Below are 17,567 nucleotides of genomic sequence, written 5' to 3' on the forward strand. Positions count from 1 at the left end.
TCAGTAAGAGAACAAACCTTGAAATCCGATGGTCTCCCATAAAAAGGCCGCAGACGATGCTCACCTGACACACGACCCAGGCTGGAGCCTGGGGGAGCCCCAGCCTGGCCACAGCCCCAGGACAGGCTGGACTGCTCAGGGCATGGAGTGACAGGATGGGGGGAACGGCCTCATGCTGAAGGAGGGCAGGGATGGATGGGATATTGGGAAGGAATCCTTCCCTGGGAGGGTGGGGAGGCCCTGGCACAGGTTGCCCATCCCTTGGGAGTGTCCAAGGCCAGGTTGGACGGGGCTTGGAGCAACCTGGGCTAGTGGAAGGTGTCCCTGCCATGGCAGGGGGTGGGAATGGATGATCCTTAAGGTCCCTCCCATCCAGACCATTCCGTGACACTGTGCAGCACAAGGCCAGCACACTTCTAACCCAGGCACAATCTGTCACAATCAGAGAGCAATAACATTTCTCCACCTTGGAGCAGCCACACTGGTGGCCACCAGCAAGGCTCCAAAGGCTGCTGCCTCCCAGGGTTCCAGGGAACAGCTTCACTCCCTGGGAGAAGCCACAGCCCTCGTGCAAATTAAAGAGCTCAGGAGGGACTTGAGCTGCAATGCCACAACTTTATCCCTTAAGCCACCTGGCTCCCCAGTGGTCCCTTCAAAATCTGCAGCAACGGAAAAAAGTTCCCCAAGACCATCAGGATGAAAATGTGTTTTCATTTCTCCCACTGCTGCAGTGCAGAGGGCACGTTTCTACCATCAAGGGGTGAGGGGTGTTTAACCAACAGACAGAGGAGAGCTTTGTACAAATGTCCCTGTAGAAAAGCCTCAAAATTTCCTCCTTTCTCCAGCAGCAGCAGCAGCAGGTTCCTGCCAGGGGATTACCTCTCTAGAGCTAAGCTCAACAACAGTCTACACCCTGGAGAGGACTTTCCCTCTATTCCCAGTGTTCACCTTCCAAGCCTGGGAACAGGAGGGCATTGCTCAGTGCAGGTGTTGGGCTGATGCTCCTGCCAGGGCTCAGCCTCGAGCTGCCCTGCCATGCCCAGGCTGCTGTTGGATCAGCTCCCCACTGACAGAAAACATCCCCTACAGATGGAAAAAAACCCCAAACCATCACAACAAGTAACCACCCGCCCTCCTGCCTGCTCCCCTCCTCCCAGAGATGCTGCTGTTCCCATCTCAGTCCACGCTTCCACGGAATCACTTTTCTCACCATCTGGTGTTTGGCTTAAAGGACAAACCTGGTGAGCTTAACACTGACCATGTCCTGATTTCATCCTTTCCAGCTTACTGTCTCTCTCCTCTCTCCCAGCTGGGGAATTGTTGCATTTTCAGGTATTATCATGTCACACTTTCTGATGTTCTTTCCATGACCACTACTAGGAGCTAATTGAAGCTAAAAGCATCACTGGCAACAAGTTAAGCTTCAGGCTATGGAGATATTACATTTTTAAAACCAAAAGGTGCCTGCTTCATCAGTGTGGCTTACCTGGACATCTCCTTCTGTAAAAGCCAGGGTAAGTAAGGTACATAAGAAAACAAAGCAAAAGCAATAGGATAATATTTTTTTTTCCATTTTGTAATGTCCCAACCTTTTGCTTTTACTCATCAACAAAAATGGTAAATTCTGTTAGATTCAAGAACGTGTCTCAGGCTTTCCCAGGCCTCTCTGGGAGCAGCTGCTCCAGGAGGTGGAGGCTGCTGCTGCAGCCTGACCATCCTGAGGGACCATGATGGACACCCCTCCAGCATCCAGCATCCCCCCTGCCCCACTGGGGATGGCTCTCTCCACATGCCCTCACTCCAGCAGGTCACACAAGCGACCTCCAAGAGACATTAATGCCTCCTAAGTGAGAAACAAGGAAAAATGAAGTGGGGTAAGTTGTTTTTCCTGATGGATAAGAGCAGAAACGCTGAGCTACACGTGTGCTTTCAAACACTCAGCACTTCTGAGCACACAGGCAGCAGTTTCCTTACCTGTGTTAACGGAGTCATCACTGAAACTGATGTTATCAAGTAAAGTAACACATCATGTTTGTGTTAGTGCTTTATCCAACAGCATTTTTGCTCTGTCCTGAACCAACTCCCATTGTCACCATTTCAGTATTGCTCCTATGCACCTTCAATGAGGAAAAATTATTCAAGTTACCTGGACAGAAGAAAACACCATTTTGAAGTCTCCATTCCCATTTTCCCCCCTTTTATCCCAAGATTGTTTTTGCCTCGTTTATACACCAGGATTACCAGAGCTCACTTAAAGATGCTGATTTTATGTAACAGACACAAAGAATTTCACAAAACAGGTTACAGCTACGACAGCTCAAGATGGATCTTCTCAGTGGTACTGAGAAGATCCCTTTGCCTTCAAATGATTCAATATTATACCACAGGAAAAAACAAACACAAGTGCACAGCAAGGTGTGTGTAACCTCTTCACCCAGTAAATTAGACCAGTGTTTTTGGTGGTGTACAGACCCCTGATATTTGGGTGTGAAACACTCACGGCTGAGGCGCCCACAGCGCCCGTCAGGACCCAGCATGTTTCTGCTATTAAATCAGCATTAAATCAGTCCTCAAACAACGAGCTGGGAGTTCCCATGGACGGGAACCCGGGCTCGTGCCAGGGCATGAGCTCATCCTTTGTTTTCCCCGAAGCACGAGGCAAACATTTCCCCTCCTCCCGCCGGGACAGCCCGGTCAGTGCCCGGCTGGGATCGGGGGTCCCAAAGGCAGCTTTCCCGGGAGCAGCCACGGCCCAGCCCACCCTGTGACCAGGGGAGGGAGGAAGGAAGGTCAGGAGCCTCGAGAAAGGAAATTCCACCTCTCCAGCGAGGAGGCTTTAACCCCCAGTTCATCACAAAAATCAGCACGGCCCGTGCCAGGCTTTTGCAAAGAAGTACATGGAAATTCCCTGCACAGCAGCAACCCATGGAGAACTTAAAGCAAATACTACATTTAGTTAATTTAACTTAAAACTAACTCCATTACTCAAGTAAATGAAGAGACATTCACCTTTGGTAAAACAAAGTAATGATAAACTATTGAGATCAAAAAACAAATATGAGCATATTTAAGACATTTTTCAAGCTGTTAAAAACAGTGCCAAGGGACAAGTGAGCACCAAACTGCCCTCCCTGCTCCACTGTGGGACACCACTGCTGTCCCCAGGTGCCCAAAGCTAAGAGGTTCAGACTCCCCTGAAGCCCACATGTGATTTTATTTATTTAATTAGAAGCAGTGTAGTGGAGTGATACTGTGTGTGAGGCCAGGGCTGGTGTGAGAAGTCACAGGAATGATGCTGCAGAGCCCACGCTGGGTGGAGGCCACGTACAACAGGAGGCAGCAGGTCCTCAGCCTGCAGCCACACAGCCCTGAGTCCACCCAGAGCAAACCTCACTTGTATTCACATCTCCACTGGCCTGGCTCACACACAGCATTGGGTTCCCTGCTCTGCCTGGATCAGGCTGCTCAAACAGCTACAGCAGACCCAAGCTAGCCCCAGTTCCCCCTCTGCACCCCATCCTGGCTGGCATTGTCACATGGTGAGCTGCTGCCTCAGTCAGGGCAAACTAACACGGATCTCTGTGCACTGAGACTTTGGTGCCAAGCACAGGATAACACATTCTAGGAAAAACAGCCTTCTCATCCTTCCTGTGCAACTCCCCTGCCACTGGGGAGAGATCAGCTGTTCTGCTCTGCCCAGAGCTCCCCCCCAGCTGGATGGTCAGGCTGGGGAAGCTGCTGCTCAGGGGGCAGCACAAGGGAGGACAAGGCAAGGGAGACCAGGAGCACAGACCCACCGTCCTCATCCCTCCCCTGAGAATGACATGGGGGCTGCTCTGCCAGCAGGGTAGCACTGGGATGCCATTCCCAACTGAGTGCCTGCAGGAAGTGCCTCTCCCTGTCTGTGCTGCCAGAGGAAACCCAGCCTTTCACCTCACACAGCTTATTGCACCCAAGCGTCCAGGTCTGGGAGGACTCACATCCTATTCCAGCTCTGGCTACATGCTGCCAATTTAATTTCTGTTGCAATTATTCTCCCATCCAGACACTTGATCTACTGTCAATTAGCACTGACACAGTCCCCACAGCCCAAAGCCCATGTTTCCAGCCCCCCTGGGCCAGAAAGCTGCCAATTCTGGCAGTTTGGGAAACGGTCAAGAAAACAAACATCCTCTCCTTTGATTAGCACCACATGGCGGTATTTTGACTAGAGAGCTCGTGCTACAGGAAGCCAAAAACAGTGGGACCTCCAGAAACTTATGGATGGGTGCTCCCACTGCCTCTGTCTGCCAGGGAGGAGTGGCTGGGCCAGTGCCCACAACAACACCAACACCGTGCAAAGGGAGCCCAGGGATCCCAGCACGTCAGCAGTGATGTCATGTCTGCAGGAGGGAATGCTGACTGCTGGCTGCAGAGCTCTGAGCTGCCCCAGCATCCCCCAGGTCCCACATCCACCCACCTCCACGTCCAACAGGCAAGCCCTTCATTCTTTAGGATGCAAGTCTGAATATCACTCCTTTCTGGCCTCCTCTACAGATCCTTGCTGTTAAGGACAGACTTGCCCAGTGAAACCAACTGATAATCAAAGTCTGCTCTTTAAAAAAAAAAGTTATTTCCCAAAGGTGACTCACTCATCCTGCTCAGTGTTGTTCCTGCTAATTGTGAACAAGCAGCTCTCCATTTCCAGCTTCTTCAGTTGTGGGGGCAGCTATTCCCTGCAATCACAGCTTTAATCAAAGTTTTAACAAGGAGGATTGATTACATTCTTGGTCTCTGAGTAGGGATTTTCCACAAAGCTCAACAGAGAAACCACAACAGATTTAGAAAGAGGGGAGAGGAGAGCTCACAGCAACTCCATACCTTCAAAGTTGCCTTGCACAGAAGATAATTACAAGTCTCACTGCCTTCGAGACAAAGATTACACCTAAATAAACTAAATTCTAGTAATAGAAATACAGCCTCTCTACAAATCACTCAGACTGAGGCATTCTGCTTATGTCACATGTTTTGGGGCCTCCAGCAAGAATTACTGTAGTCACAAGTCAAAAGACTTCCAAGACATCTTTGCCCAGAATGATGAAAAAGTTGATAGAGTAAAACCTTGAGGAAGGAAGGACATGTGCTCCACATTACTGCAAAGGCCACTTTGGGTAAAACTCTCAAAACCCTTTTCAAGGACAACCCCAAACCTCTTTTTGTGATTTGAGAGCAGAATTCCAGCAGATTTTTTTCCCTGCCTTTCAAAGCAGATTGCTTTTTTCCAGATGCGAGGAAGTGCACCTAAAGGTTGCACATTTTGAGCCAAGTTATTGCTTTCCAATGAGACTTTTCTTTCTCACAATCCAGTGAGTGCCTTTGCTGGAGAGGCTGAGTGAACACAGCCTGGGACAGCCCTGGGTCACCCCGCCCTGCTCCGCAACCAGGGAGCAACCAGCTCCAAGACAGTGAGCTCCACAACGCTGGGGAAGGGATGCCTGGGGCCAGGGCTGGTTCTCTGGGGTGCTGATGGTCACCCTGAGCATCCTGCAGGTCAGAGGACACCAGAGCACAGCTCTGGCACGTGTCCTGAGCCATCAGCATGAGCCACAGCTGGCTTGGGGAGGGAGAAGAGTCAACCAGCACATCTTGGGTGCAACCACAGCAATGTGTGCATGAAACCTCCTTCACCTCCTCTCTGGGAAACCCAAAAGGCCATTGAGCAAGAGTATGTAGGGATACAGGCACTGAAATAGAGGGCAAGAGCTCCTGCCTGTACCTGTACCCCTTGTTCACACACCTCTCTCAGTGCCTACCAGAAACACATCTGCTTTACCCACCCACTCTCCAGACTTATATATTTTCAGTGTAGGTCTGGATTCAGGATAATCCATCCCTACCCCCTCATTATATTTCATATAACTGTCTAATTTTTAAAAAGATACATATGTAACATATATTAATAGTCAGATTCAAATCCAATCTGCATTAAACCTCAGAAATGTTGTATCTGGCAGTGGAACTGCTGCACATTTGTTCCTCATTTAATATTATTCATAGGGTTTGGGCACATTAAAGTCTATTAAGAAAAAATATCTGTCAGAAAAGATGGCTGTAATTGATGAATGAAGCAAACGTGGCCAGAACCCAAAGCCCAGGCTCACAGATCAGCCTGTGCTGTCACTCAGGGCAGGAAAGACAAACAGACCCACGTGTTGCTGGTGTGTGGTACCGGGGTGGGTTTGCTGGCCCTGCAGTCCTGCTGTGCCTCTGCCCACTGTCCCTGGGCAGGAATACAGAACATTTGCAAGTCCCACAGGGCTGGAATGGCCTCAGGCTCAGGTCCACTTCTCATGGGGTTTGGAGGATCTCACCCCATCCACATGGCTGGGTGGGGTCTGTGCTGCCAGTGCTCTCTCCCTGCTCCTCACTGAAGGAGACACCACTCCCTGTAGCATCATTCCCCCTCTTCCACCCTTGCAGCTCTCATGTTCCTTCTGGACTGAGCCAAGGGAGGGCAGCAGGGGCACCCTGGGACCCTTGTGGGGACATTCAAAAACCCCTCTAGAAAGGAGCAGTTGAGCTAAACCAGGAGAACCTGTACATGGGCACTTCATGAGGGCTGGAGAAAAAACACAGACCAGCACAGGACAGAACCCCCCTGGAGAAAAAACACAGACCAGTACAGGACAGAACCCTGCTCTGTGGAGAAGGAAAGGATATGAGCAATGTTTGAACACTCAGGGTCAGCCCAAGAACACTCCTGTGTCACTGGGGCAAGCACAGGGGTGTTTTGCCAGCCTGAACTGATATAATTCCATGTTCTGAAGGCAGCAGGCAGCTCCAGGGCCTCTGCTGCTGCCCTGGGAGGGGTTGGCCAACCTACAGCAGTGAGAAGCCTCTGCAGGCTCCAGCCCTGCCATCCATGACCTTGGGTGCCCTGGGAAAGCTGGCAGCATGTGCATCAGCTCAGCACACACCCAAGGGGGAGAGAGACAGCAGGAGCTGACCTCTGCCCACATCCCCACTCCATCCCCTCCTCAGACATCTGCACAGGAGGGACCAGCACATCCAACAACCCACAGTCCAGTACCTCAGAGGCAGAGAGGGAGGAGAGAGACCCTGGTGCTTTTCCCATCGAGGAGCCAAAGGAGAACGAGAGTCATCTTTGACCTTGCTAACAAACCATTAGACAGGAGAGAGGGAGCAGAGATGGAGACCTGCTCAGCTCCATCCCCTGCCTGGCAGCTGTGGAGCCACGGGGCAGGAAGGCAGGGCAGGATGCAGGCAGAAGGCTCCAGGGAACAGAGCTGAAGACAGAGGGGAGAGAAGCTGAAAAATAAGGAGAAGGAGGAGAAAGGATTAAGATAGGAAAAACAGGGAAAAAAATAGGGGAACATTAAAAAAAAAAATAAAAAAATCCATCACCATGGGAGGTGAATCACTTGGAGGGTGCAGAGGATTTTGGAAGCAGCCAAGGTGGAGGCATGTCAGCTGAGGCAGATGCACACAGACCCTGGGTGTGCTGTGCCCCAGGAAGGGCAGGCACTGGGCAGTGCTGTCAGAGGGTTCCCAACAGCTCCATCCAAATAATGCTGACCATGAGCTTGGTCACTGGCCCCAAGGGAGTCAGTGCTGGGTGCTGCCCTTCAGCTGCTGGCAAGCTAATCCTGCAAAGCCTGGCTCAGCCAGGAGGGCAATGGCAGAGATGGGATTATGCCAGATCAGCTCAGGATCTGGCTCACCATGAGAGTCTGGGCTGTACCAACCCAAGGAAAGCATAGCAAGATCTGCACACGGAGCTTTTAAACCATACATGGAAACTCCTTCACCCCTGGAAGGACTGCAGGTAGAGCAGAGGGCTTTCCAGACCCCAGACATGGATCTCCTCTCCCCAGAAGCGAGGTGGGAGGGCAGTGGGTGTGCAGTACCTGTGGCTCTGGCTCGATGTTGATCCGGTATGCCTGAGCCTTCCCATCCTCCAGAACAGGGGGGGACCAGCTCTTCCCTTCGGCTCTGCAGGAGGAAATTAGGGAAACTCTAGTTAACTTTTAAATAAACCCAACCAAAGCAAAAAAAAAATAATAAATTCAAACAAACAAAACCCACAAAAAAACCTCAAAAGCCAAACATATGTATAGTATGTAGGCCTGCCAGGGAATTATTATATACATATTTGTCTAAAATTATCCTCAGAAATAGCACAGTGGTAAACAGAGAAGGTGCCAGTTCCATGCTATTAAAACCATGAAGCTCAAAACCCATCCCTGAAGTACACGCTCTGACTCAGTGGGGGGTTTAAGACACAAACTTATTTTGGTTCAAGAAATCAGCAGACAGGTTCATGGTGGGTCTTGTTTTGCATATTCCTGGCTTTGTCCCTGTATTCTGGCTCTGAATCCAGAAGGTATTCTGATTACGTGTGTGTCTGTATATATATATATATATATATACACACACACATATATATGTGCATTCCCTGGCAGGCCTCAATACTAGCCCAGGACTGCAGGAATTCTATGAACACCTTTCAGGGAGAAGTTTTACACAACCCTGGGTGAATCATCTTGCATCTTGACCCTTTCAACAGGTGCCAGATACAAAAAGCCCTAAAAATACAGTTTCCATTCCAAAATGCATCTTCAGTCCTGCCAAGGCAGAGCAGGATGCTGCCACTGTCCAAAGATTTTCCATGTGCCTGCTCATGTTTCCCCCCACAGAGGCATCTCGGGGCACAGTTGGGATGTGATCTCTAGAGTGGATCTCCAATGCTCAGGGTATGAGGGAGCTGCCTGAGCTGGGCACAGTCCAGCAGGCTGGTACACAGGCTTTTTGGGATGCAAGGAGGTTGAACTGGGAGATGGAAACTCCATGAAGTTCAAGATAAAGCTTTCACATGCAAACTATTCTGTTTATCATCACAACCTGCATATGCACCACTTAATGAAAGTAGGTCTTGTTCCACAGGCACAGATCACTGGCTGCATCCAACCATCCTTTGTGGACTCTGGCCCCTGCCACATACCACACTTCAGCTTCAGTTTAATTATCTGCAGAGTCCAAGTGTGAAAAATAAGGAGCACAGTTTTAACCTGGGAATTCTCGAGGTGATTTTTTACCTTTGGTATTTTGCAGCTGCACCAGTCAGCACACAAAGCTGCCTTTCCAGACCTAGGGTCTGACTCAAAACCTACCAAAAGCAGGGACTCCCACTGACTTCAACACACTTTGGATCCAGCCCTGAGGATTTAAGCTCTTTTTGTTCCAAACCACTACTCAGTGCTGCCATCACAGCTTTTTCAACAGGGAATGACATACTCTCATAGCTAGATGCCTTGTTCTGATAATTTATCTTTACTATAATTATTTGATTTCAGACTGGGACAATTCACTATAAATTGGTCTTTCCAAGTGGGACAAAGGAAACAGTCCTTCCCAGGCACATCAGCATTCCCAGCATCCCCAACCTGCTTTTTGCCACGATCCAGTGCTGTGTGTATTGCTTCCACATTGAGACTCAAATCTGGAGGCCCAGAACAATGGGAATGCCTGATTCCACTGGCAGGGATCACCACTATTATCTCCCTGCTCTCCCCCACGCTGGGCCAGCCCGGGGGGCTCTCACAGTGCCCCCAGAAGGGGCTGTGATGACATTCCCCCCACTCAGCTCTGGAGCCCACGTGCCAAACACAGCTTAAAGCATCCCCAAAGGCTTCAACTTGCCAGTAAATAAGAACCAAGGCTCAGAAAGCAATTCTGGCTGCAGAAGATGAGAGGAATAGCAGTATCTTCACTCTGTGTGAAGCTCTGGCATTTGGTCACTAGCACTGCCTGCACTTGCCAGTTGGAATCTCCCAGTTCTCCACACCCCTGACAAAGATCACACTGTCTGTACCAGAAAACAGCTAAATCTGTGTTTTCTAAAAGTCATTATGGATATATTTACACTTAATGAAAGACATGGCCAGATTGGTTTGCACAGAGAAGCCCATTTGTAGTTAATGCTTTAATGATTAAACTCAAGGCTTCACCATCAGCTCTGCAGAGCGACCAGAAGTTCTTGGTATAACTGAGACCACCTCAAACAGCTCCAGTGACAGCCTGAACAAAGCCAGGCTCCCCTCAGCCCCAGCTTCCACCTGAACTGTGCTGAAATAAGCTGCCATGGCACAGTCTGGGTTCCATTTGGCACTTCTAAAGGCAAAGCAAAGGGGAATGGGAGAACCACCAACCTCACCAGAACAAAATGCACGTCCTGAGTTTGAGGAGCGTTTGTGCTCACACAGGGAGGCTCCCTCTTTTCCCTGGGAACAGCAAAATACCACGTAATCCAAAATAATCCCAAAGAATTGGGAGGTGACTGTCTGGGAGAACGATGCCACGGGCAGCTACTGCAGGTGGGGCTGATGCTTGGAGCTCACTCCAAGCCTGGCTGCAGGAACAGCCCGTGCCCATGTGCCCAGCAGGAGGGTCCCCTGCCCCTCCCAGGACACGGGGGCTGAGCAGGGCCCGGAGCAGTGGGGACCTGGGGGCCAGCACACCCCGAGACACCCCAGCAGCAGGTCCATGCTCCCAGCAGTCAGAGCTCTGTGTCAGGGCAACAGCAAACACCCACTGCACTTCTCTAACGTCATGGGCCAGAGATCAGGCATCACTCAAATGTTCCAAGTCGTTTAATTCTGGGGAAAAAGTGTTTTCAGATGTGTTGTAGGGGATTAAAGGCAGCTATGTGGAAATCATTACCCTGCACTAACACCACTCTGCTCTCTTAGCAGCTGCTAGGACAACCCCAAGAAAAATAACTTGACCTAGGTTAGTGCTGGGCCTTCCACATGGGGCTCGGTGGGAAATGGACCCATTTAACAGGACATCACTAAGAAAACAAAGTTGCAGACACCTTTTATCCCACTGTTTGTTTTCTAAAAGTCTCAAAGTCATTCTCAAAAGATTACTTGCATATGCTCACATATTTTACCAAAATGTTTTTTCACCTGGCAATGATCTGTAAGTCTCACTCTCAACATTTGCAGAGCTGCTTTTAAGCTGCAAGAATTCCTGGGTCTCACCAAATTTCTAATTTCTCCATTCCCTTATAAACTAACATTTATCACTTGGGGAAATGCCAGCCTGGATCCAGGACATTGCCATCTCTGACTGTGCAGCCACAAACCACCAGAATAATCACGTTGCTGTATTTCACCCCAATCCATGTGGTCCTTCCAGGAGGGTGACTCCAGGGTCCTGTCCATCTCCTGAACACTCTTCCCCTCCCACCAGGGCACATCACTATGCTCAGAACTGATTTTTATTGCTGATATGGCCATGAGCCTTTCAGGAGTTGAGTTCTGTCGAGAAGCAGCTACAGTCGATGTTTCACCTTCCCAGGACTGTGACCCTCACCACGACAGCTGCAAGGTGTTGGATCCCCCCCTGTGAGGCAGGAGAGCAGCAGGAGAGCTGAGCTCTGCTGAGCACCCCGAAGGACCTGCCTGGTCCAGAGCACATGAAGGAGAAGCTGCAGGATTTCTCCTCCTTCATTCCTCTCTCCTGAAACCATTGTGTACTGCCCTGGACAGCTGCCGGTTTTCCTCTCTATTAGTCCTCGAGGAGCTCCAGAGGGGAAGCTGTGATTCACTTTTTCAGTTGTACTTTTACTGGAAACTTGAGAACATACATTGTCATCCTTCCCATCTTCCAGCAGCATGTCTGCACTGCTCACAGCTCAGGGACCCCAACACAACCTCCAGGAGCTGGGGGAGGTGGGAAGAACATCAACTACGGGAGGTTCCAGGGACTTTTGGGGCTACACATCCAGCAGATTCATTACTGGGCTTTCTCCCACAGAAACTTCCAGAGAAACTCCATCTCAGTACAGGGAGCAGGAATGAACAGAGAATCTTCATACTCCAGTTCTCCAAGCAGACTCAGCAGTGGCACAAACACCAAACTGAGAGGAAAGAAACTGCTTCCAGGATTTAAGGCAAAGTAGATCCAGCTACCTTGGCTTGGGATTCAACAGCTGGGAAGATGATGCTGGAACAGCTGCCTGATTTATCACCAGGGCAGCCTGAACCATTCCACCAAATCCTCATCAGCACCATCACCCCCTTTCCCACAGCCCAGGTGCTGTCCAGCCTCACTGAGCCCACTTGAACTCCTGGCCTCACATTTCAGAGCCACCAACCACGACCTGAATGCCCAGCCCTGATTCCAGGAATGCCCAGGTGATTCCTCACACCTTACATCAGTGCCCACATAAATGTCAGTTATATAAATCAACTCCTTTTGTAAGCTGAGGAGGATTTTCAACCACTCCATTGCAGGCCAGGAAGGTGACTGTGCTGCTTCACCTGTCACAGCCCCACTGCCCAGACACAGCCCTGCACGTGGCCAGGCAAAGCAGGACCTAAAAAAAGCCAAGGACAAAACATCCATTAACTTCAGATGGGTCAGGGGTCTGGCCAAGAAAGCTGAGAGAAAATAGGGGGTGTGAAGAAGGAAGGAGAACTCCCCCCCAGGAGAGTTAAATCATTGATAAAGGACAAAGAGATTTAAAAAAAATACAAAAAATAAAAGAAATATCTGTTAGTCCAGCCTGAGAGCAGGGGCAGCTTCTCAGACACAAACACTGACTGGAGGCTGCAGGGGCACAGGAGAGCCATAGACCCCAACACCCCAGAAAAGCTGCAACATCCCCTTCCCAGCAGTTTCCCCTGTGTGGGCATGGGGCCAGCTCCTCCAGGAAAGCTGCAGCACAAGCCTTCACCCTCCCAGCTGGCAGAGGACAAAAGGTTCAGAAGAAGCTGTCGGGCTCGCCCTGGCCCTGTGGCACAGACGGGCAGGTCTGGGCAGTGCTGCCAAGGGCTTCCCAGCAGCCTGTGTCAGCAGGAACTGCGGTGCCACGAGGTCTCACGCCCCACAGCCAAGGTCCTTTGGGTGCTCAGCCCTCTGTTCTCAAAAAATACAGCTACAACCCAATTTTCTGGCCTGGTCTGGCTGGCAGAGCCACAGGGAGCAGGGCTCTGGGTGCTGCTCCCCATTGCAGTGGTTGGATGTCACATATTCACATTTGATCAGAAGCTGTCGGTTTTTCTCCTTCGGGACTGACTGGAGGAGCAGCTCCTGCCATGCAGTTGAATGAGAGAGAAACCATCAAACCCAGCATGACATTCCCAATGGCAGACAGTGCTGAAGTTCACATCACAACAGAAATCCCACTCACTTCAGTGGTTCCCTCCCACACAGGAGCAGAGTGATTGCCTGCACTCCACGGCAAAGTACCACACTCCAGTTGTTTATTCTACCCATGGGCAGTCCTCTGGCTATTTACATGTTTCCCACTAGTGTATCCAAATGTTTTATTAAAGCAGATTTGATAAATGGAACAATCAGCATCTCATCCCATCAAATTCAACAGCTCTCTGCATCCACAACACCTCCAAAACCCAAAGGGCCACGTTGGTCTTGGGACACCCCATCAGACCACCCAGGAACTCCCTGTTCTTGTTTTCCCCCCATTCTGACTTTCCTACTGAACTTTCTAATCAAAGGGCATTTACTGACCAGAGGGTGAAAACAAAAACTGTCTTGTTCTCTATCTCAGTAGCATAAAATGTCAAGGGTTGATGGAGAAAGGGCATGGGATGGCTGGGAGGCACCAGGGGCTGGAAGGGCACCAGGGGCTGGAAGGGCACCAGGGGGCTGGAAGCCCTACCCAGCTCCCTGCCCTCCCTCTGCACACACACCTGGCTGCAGGGACCCTGCTTTGGCAAAACAGAGCTAACACCAAATTTCACATCTCTTCGCTAAAGACATACATCAAACAAGCTTGTTATTGCAAATCTATTTCAGACAAACACACTTATTTAAAAACAATCTCCCTGTGTTTGTTTGCAAACTGGATTTTGTTGAAGGCAGCGCAGAGAGATGGTTGTGCTTGGAGAGCATCCTCTGCCCAAGGGAAAAAACACTAATCCACACCCTGCTCTCTCCTGGAGCTCAGGCTCACAGCAGGGTCCAGGGCTGGAAATGCACAGCTGTGACAAACAGCAGCAGTTGGACAGGCACATAGACCAACAAACCCAGTGAAAGCCCTGTCAGTGCCCCAGGACACAGATCCCTAGGCAGGACTGGGTCACCCCACACCCCAGGAGGCAGGACCTGGAGCAGGAATCCACTCACACCAAGGAGGGAGCACCAGAGGTGCTTCCAGCAGTGACCTGTGCCTGGGCAGAGTCATCTGGATCCAACAAGTCACTCGGGAAACAGGAGAGGGATCCAAGAGCCATGTCACCATGCACTCACTTTGGGCCAAACTAAAAACAGCCCCAATAACGCATCACTGGAGCTGCTGTCCTACTGCAGGAAAACAAACAACTCAGTTTTTCCTGTCAAGAGGAATGCCACTCTCATGGGCACCTCTGGGCACAGCCAAGGTGTGTTCTGCCCTCGGAGAAGCCACCAACCAGACCCAACAGTGTGATCTCCTCCAAGAGGAGCCACCCCGTGCTGAACAGCTCCTCACCATCACCAGCTCCTGCCTGTTCCTGCCTCGCAGACTCTGGGCATTCATTTTTGCCTGTGAGATACAAAAACCTTTCAAATCTGCATCGTCATTATGAAGACTTCAAGACCTGGCAGCTGTTCCAAATGGAAAGCAAAACCACTGTCCTTCCTTGGCTGTGGGAAATTCCACCTGTGTGAAGAGTTTGCTTGCTTTGCTTGTTTTCTTTCTCCCCCAGTGCTGAAGCCACATGACCCCAACACCGTGGGCTGTGCTTCAGCCAGGCAGCCTGGACACCCCTGCTGAGGAAGCACGAGGAACCACAGAGGCTTTGCTCCATTTATGGCAGCGCTGCCCAGTCAGAACCACAGGGTTTTCCAAGAAAACTATAAACAGCAAATGATAGCTCTTTACAGCAGGAAATGCCTCTTTAATCTGGAGTGGAAAACTATATCCACTTATTTAAACCTATTACAGATAACATTAGCCATTCATGAACCTTATAAGGAGCCCTCATTTTGCTTGGATGATTTGTGATTAACAATATTTAGCTCCAGAATTAATTCCAGCAGAAAGAAAAAAAAAACCCAAAACCAAAAAAGAAACAAACAAAAAAACCCCCCAGCCAAACTCAAGTCTTCATTTTGCCTCGAAATATTCTAAAAAGTGAATTTGGCCAGACCATCAAATGTGTATTCACTGAACAGATGTTTAGGAAAATGACAGGTGGATGTTAATGAAGGGAGAGGGTTTGTCCAAAGGAGATTCCAATCCCACTGCTACTCTTGCTTGAGTTGCTACAACTTCCCTTGGGTTGAAAGACTCAACCCAGGTCACAGCCTGGACAAGTCCTGCAAGGCACAAATGATAATCCACATGTATAAATGAACAGAACCCATTTTTTGTATCAGTAGGCCATTAAAAATAATTTTGTTTTACTGTTTTTGAAAACACAGGACAATTAGTCATGGGGATGCTCCAAGAACTGAGCCTGAGGGCACATCTGCTCCAGGGCAGCCACAAGCCTTCAGCAAAGCTGACCCAGGAGCACATCCCAGCAAACCAACCTGTTCACAGAGAGCAGCAGCTGGTCCACACACGCTTTGATCTTGTTCTGTGCTTCCAGGTGTGTCATGTTCTCCGTGTTCTCTCCATTAATTGCCAGAATAACATCTCCTGGGCACAGGTCTGCCATGGCTGCTTTACTGCCAGGGTTAATCTGGGCAGAGAAAAATAAAAGGGTTACTTAAAAGAATTCCAGGTTTAAAAAAAAAAAAAAAAACAAACACAAAAAAAACAACGCCCAAAAAGTCGATTTTCTTAGAATAAGCTGCAGGTAAAAGGAATAGTTATTTCTGGAGAATATGTGTTTTGCCTACACTGAGGTTGGATGTCAGAGCTCTCAGCTCAGCCTCAGTTCTCCAAGGATCATCCTCTACAACAACACTCCATGGAATAAGAGACTTCAGTCAGTGTGTGACCAGATCCTCCCCTCACATTTGTCTCTTGTTTGAAATAATGGAATACCCTCTTTCCAGGGAGATGCTCCACACTCCTTTGGCTTGCAGACCTTACATGATGCTGCAAGAATCAACCCCTAAAGAGCACAAGGAACCTCCTCCCTGGGTAACCACGCACAGAGGGCGAGTGCTGGCACTGTGACTGCTGCCTGGGACAGGCCCTGCTGGACATCAGCTTTTCCTGACTGGCACCCAAATGACTCGTCTCCTTCCAGCCCTGCATGGACCCCATCCCTGGAGGAATTCAACAGAAGTGGCTCCTGGGGACAGGGTTTAGTGGCAGCCTTGGCAGTGCTGGGGTAATGGTTAGACTTGAACATCTTTTAGATCCTTTCCAACTGAACAATTCCATGATTCTATTCTATAAACATCACACAGCTTGTTAAGTCTCCACAATTCTTTCCTTCTGGTTTTGTGGGAGTGCCAGAACCTTACAAAACTCATAACTTCTTTCCTGAGGAACTAATGATGGGTCCAGGTACCGTTTGTGGTCAGCCATGAGACCAACCCTGTAGCCCACAAAAGAGGTGCCTGAGAAATTACCGTGTCATTTACATCATCCTAAATGTGCTTTTAATTTTTATAATGATATAAAAGGACACAAGGCGTGGTCAGGACAGGTAAATCTGTTGGTTTAAACTCTTAATAGCTGTGTGTTTGCCCTCTAATTTCCTCTTCAGTCATTCTGAGCATCTGCTAAGCAACCAACCACGTGGTTTATCAAGTGAGAAAGCACAGCCAGCCTGACTTCTGGTTATTCATGTCTCACTGCACTAAAGCAAGACAGGGTCTTAGCTTCTGCTTACTCTTGATTCACACAGGTATAATCCCCCTTCTCAGGAGGGGGGTCTCTGCCCCAGTACACCTGCTTGAGACATCCAGACCACAGGAGCACTGCTCTACCCACCATCTGCCCTGGGCACAGCTCACAGTGGTGCAGGATGGCACCCAGACACCAGCAGACTGGGTATGGTTTTTCAGGCAGTTTGAGACCAAGTGGGGCCACCTGTTCCCCAGTGCCCGTGGTCTCCAGCCACCACAGGCCATCACTAAACAGGTATTTTAGAAAGGAGGCATGCACAGGTCCTGGCTTTCACCTTGATTTCATAGAACCCTGGAATGGTTTGGGTTGGAAGGAACCTGAAAGTTCACCCAGTTCAAACCCCCAACCCCCCTGCTGTGGGTGAGGACACCTTCCACCAGACAGAGCTGCCCCAAGCCTTACCCAACCTGGCCCTGAACACTTCCAGGGGTGATTTGTTCTATTTCCATGGGGTGTTCAAGGAGGATTTAATCTCACCCCAACAGCCCTTGTGGATCCCCCTGGGGCTGCCCGTTGGACAGAGGCTGGTGAGCAGCAGGCAGCCCCTGGCATGACACAACCTGACCTCTGCACTGCCCCCTGACACAACCTGCTCCCTGCCACAGCCACCAACACCACCAAAACACCAGCCTGGAGGTGTTTGAGAAGCACTTTTGACATTTAAATAGAACTGGCAGCCCAAATTACAGCTTTTGTTGCATTGTCAGAGTAAATCAGCGTTTGCCATTTGCTCTTCAATAGTTCT

General features: G+C 49.8%; 1 protein-coding gene across 1 annotated transcript in view; it reads right to left on the bottom strand.

The window, feature by feature from the left end:
* The window catches only part of PDLIM4 (PDZ and LIM domain 4), a 42,871-nt gene that overhangs the window by 13,882 nt on the left and 11,422 nt on the right, over positions 1-17,567 (bottom strand). Inside the window, 2 exon segments of the mRNA XM_029962994.1 lie at positions 7,908-7,992; positions 15,547-15,698. Of these exon segments, the coding sequence (XP_029818854.1) occupies positions 7,908-7,992; positions 15,547-15,698 (237 nt within the window).

The sequence above is a fragment of the Manacus vitellinus genome, unplaced genomic scaffold (genome assembly GCF_001715985.3).
Source record: "Manacus vitellinus isolate BGI_N305 unplaced genomic scaffold, ASM171598v3 scaffold_51_pilon, whole genome shotgun sequence".
NCBI lineage: Eukaryota > Metazoa > Chordata > Aves > Passeriformes > Pipridae > Manacus > Manacus vitellinus.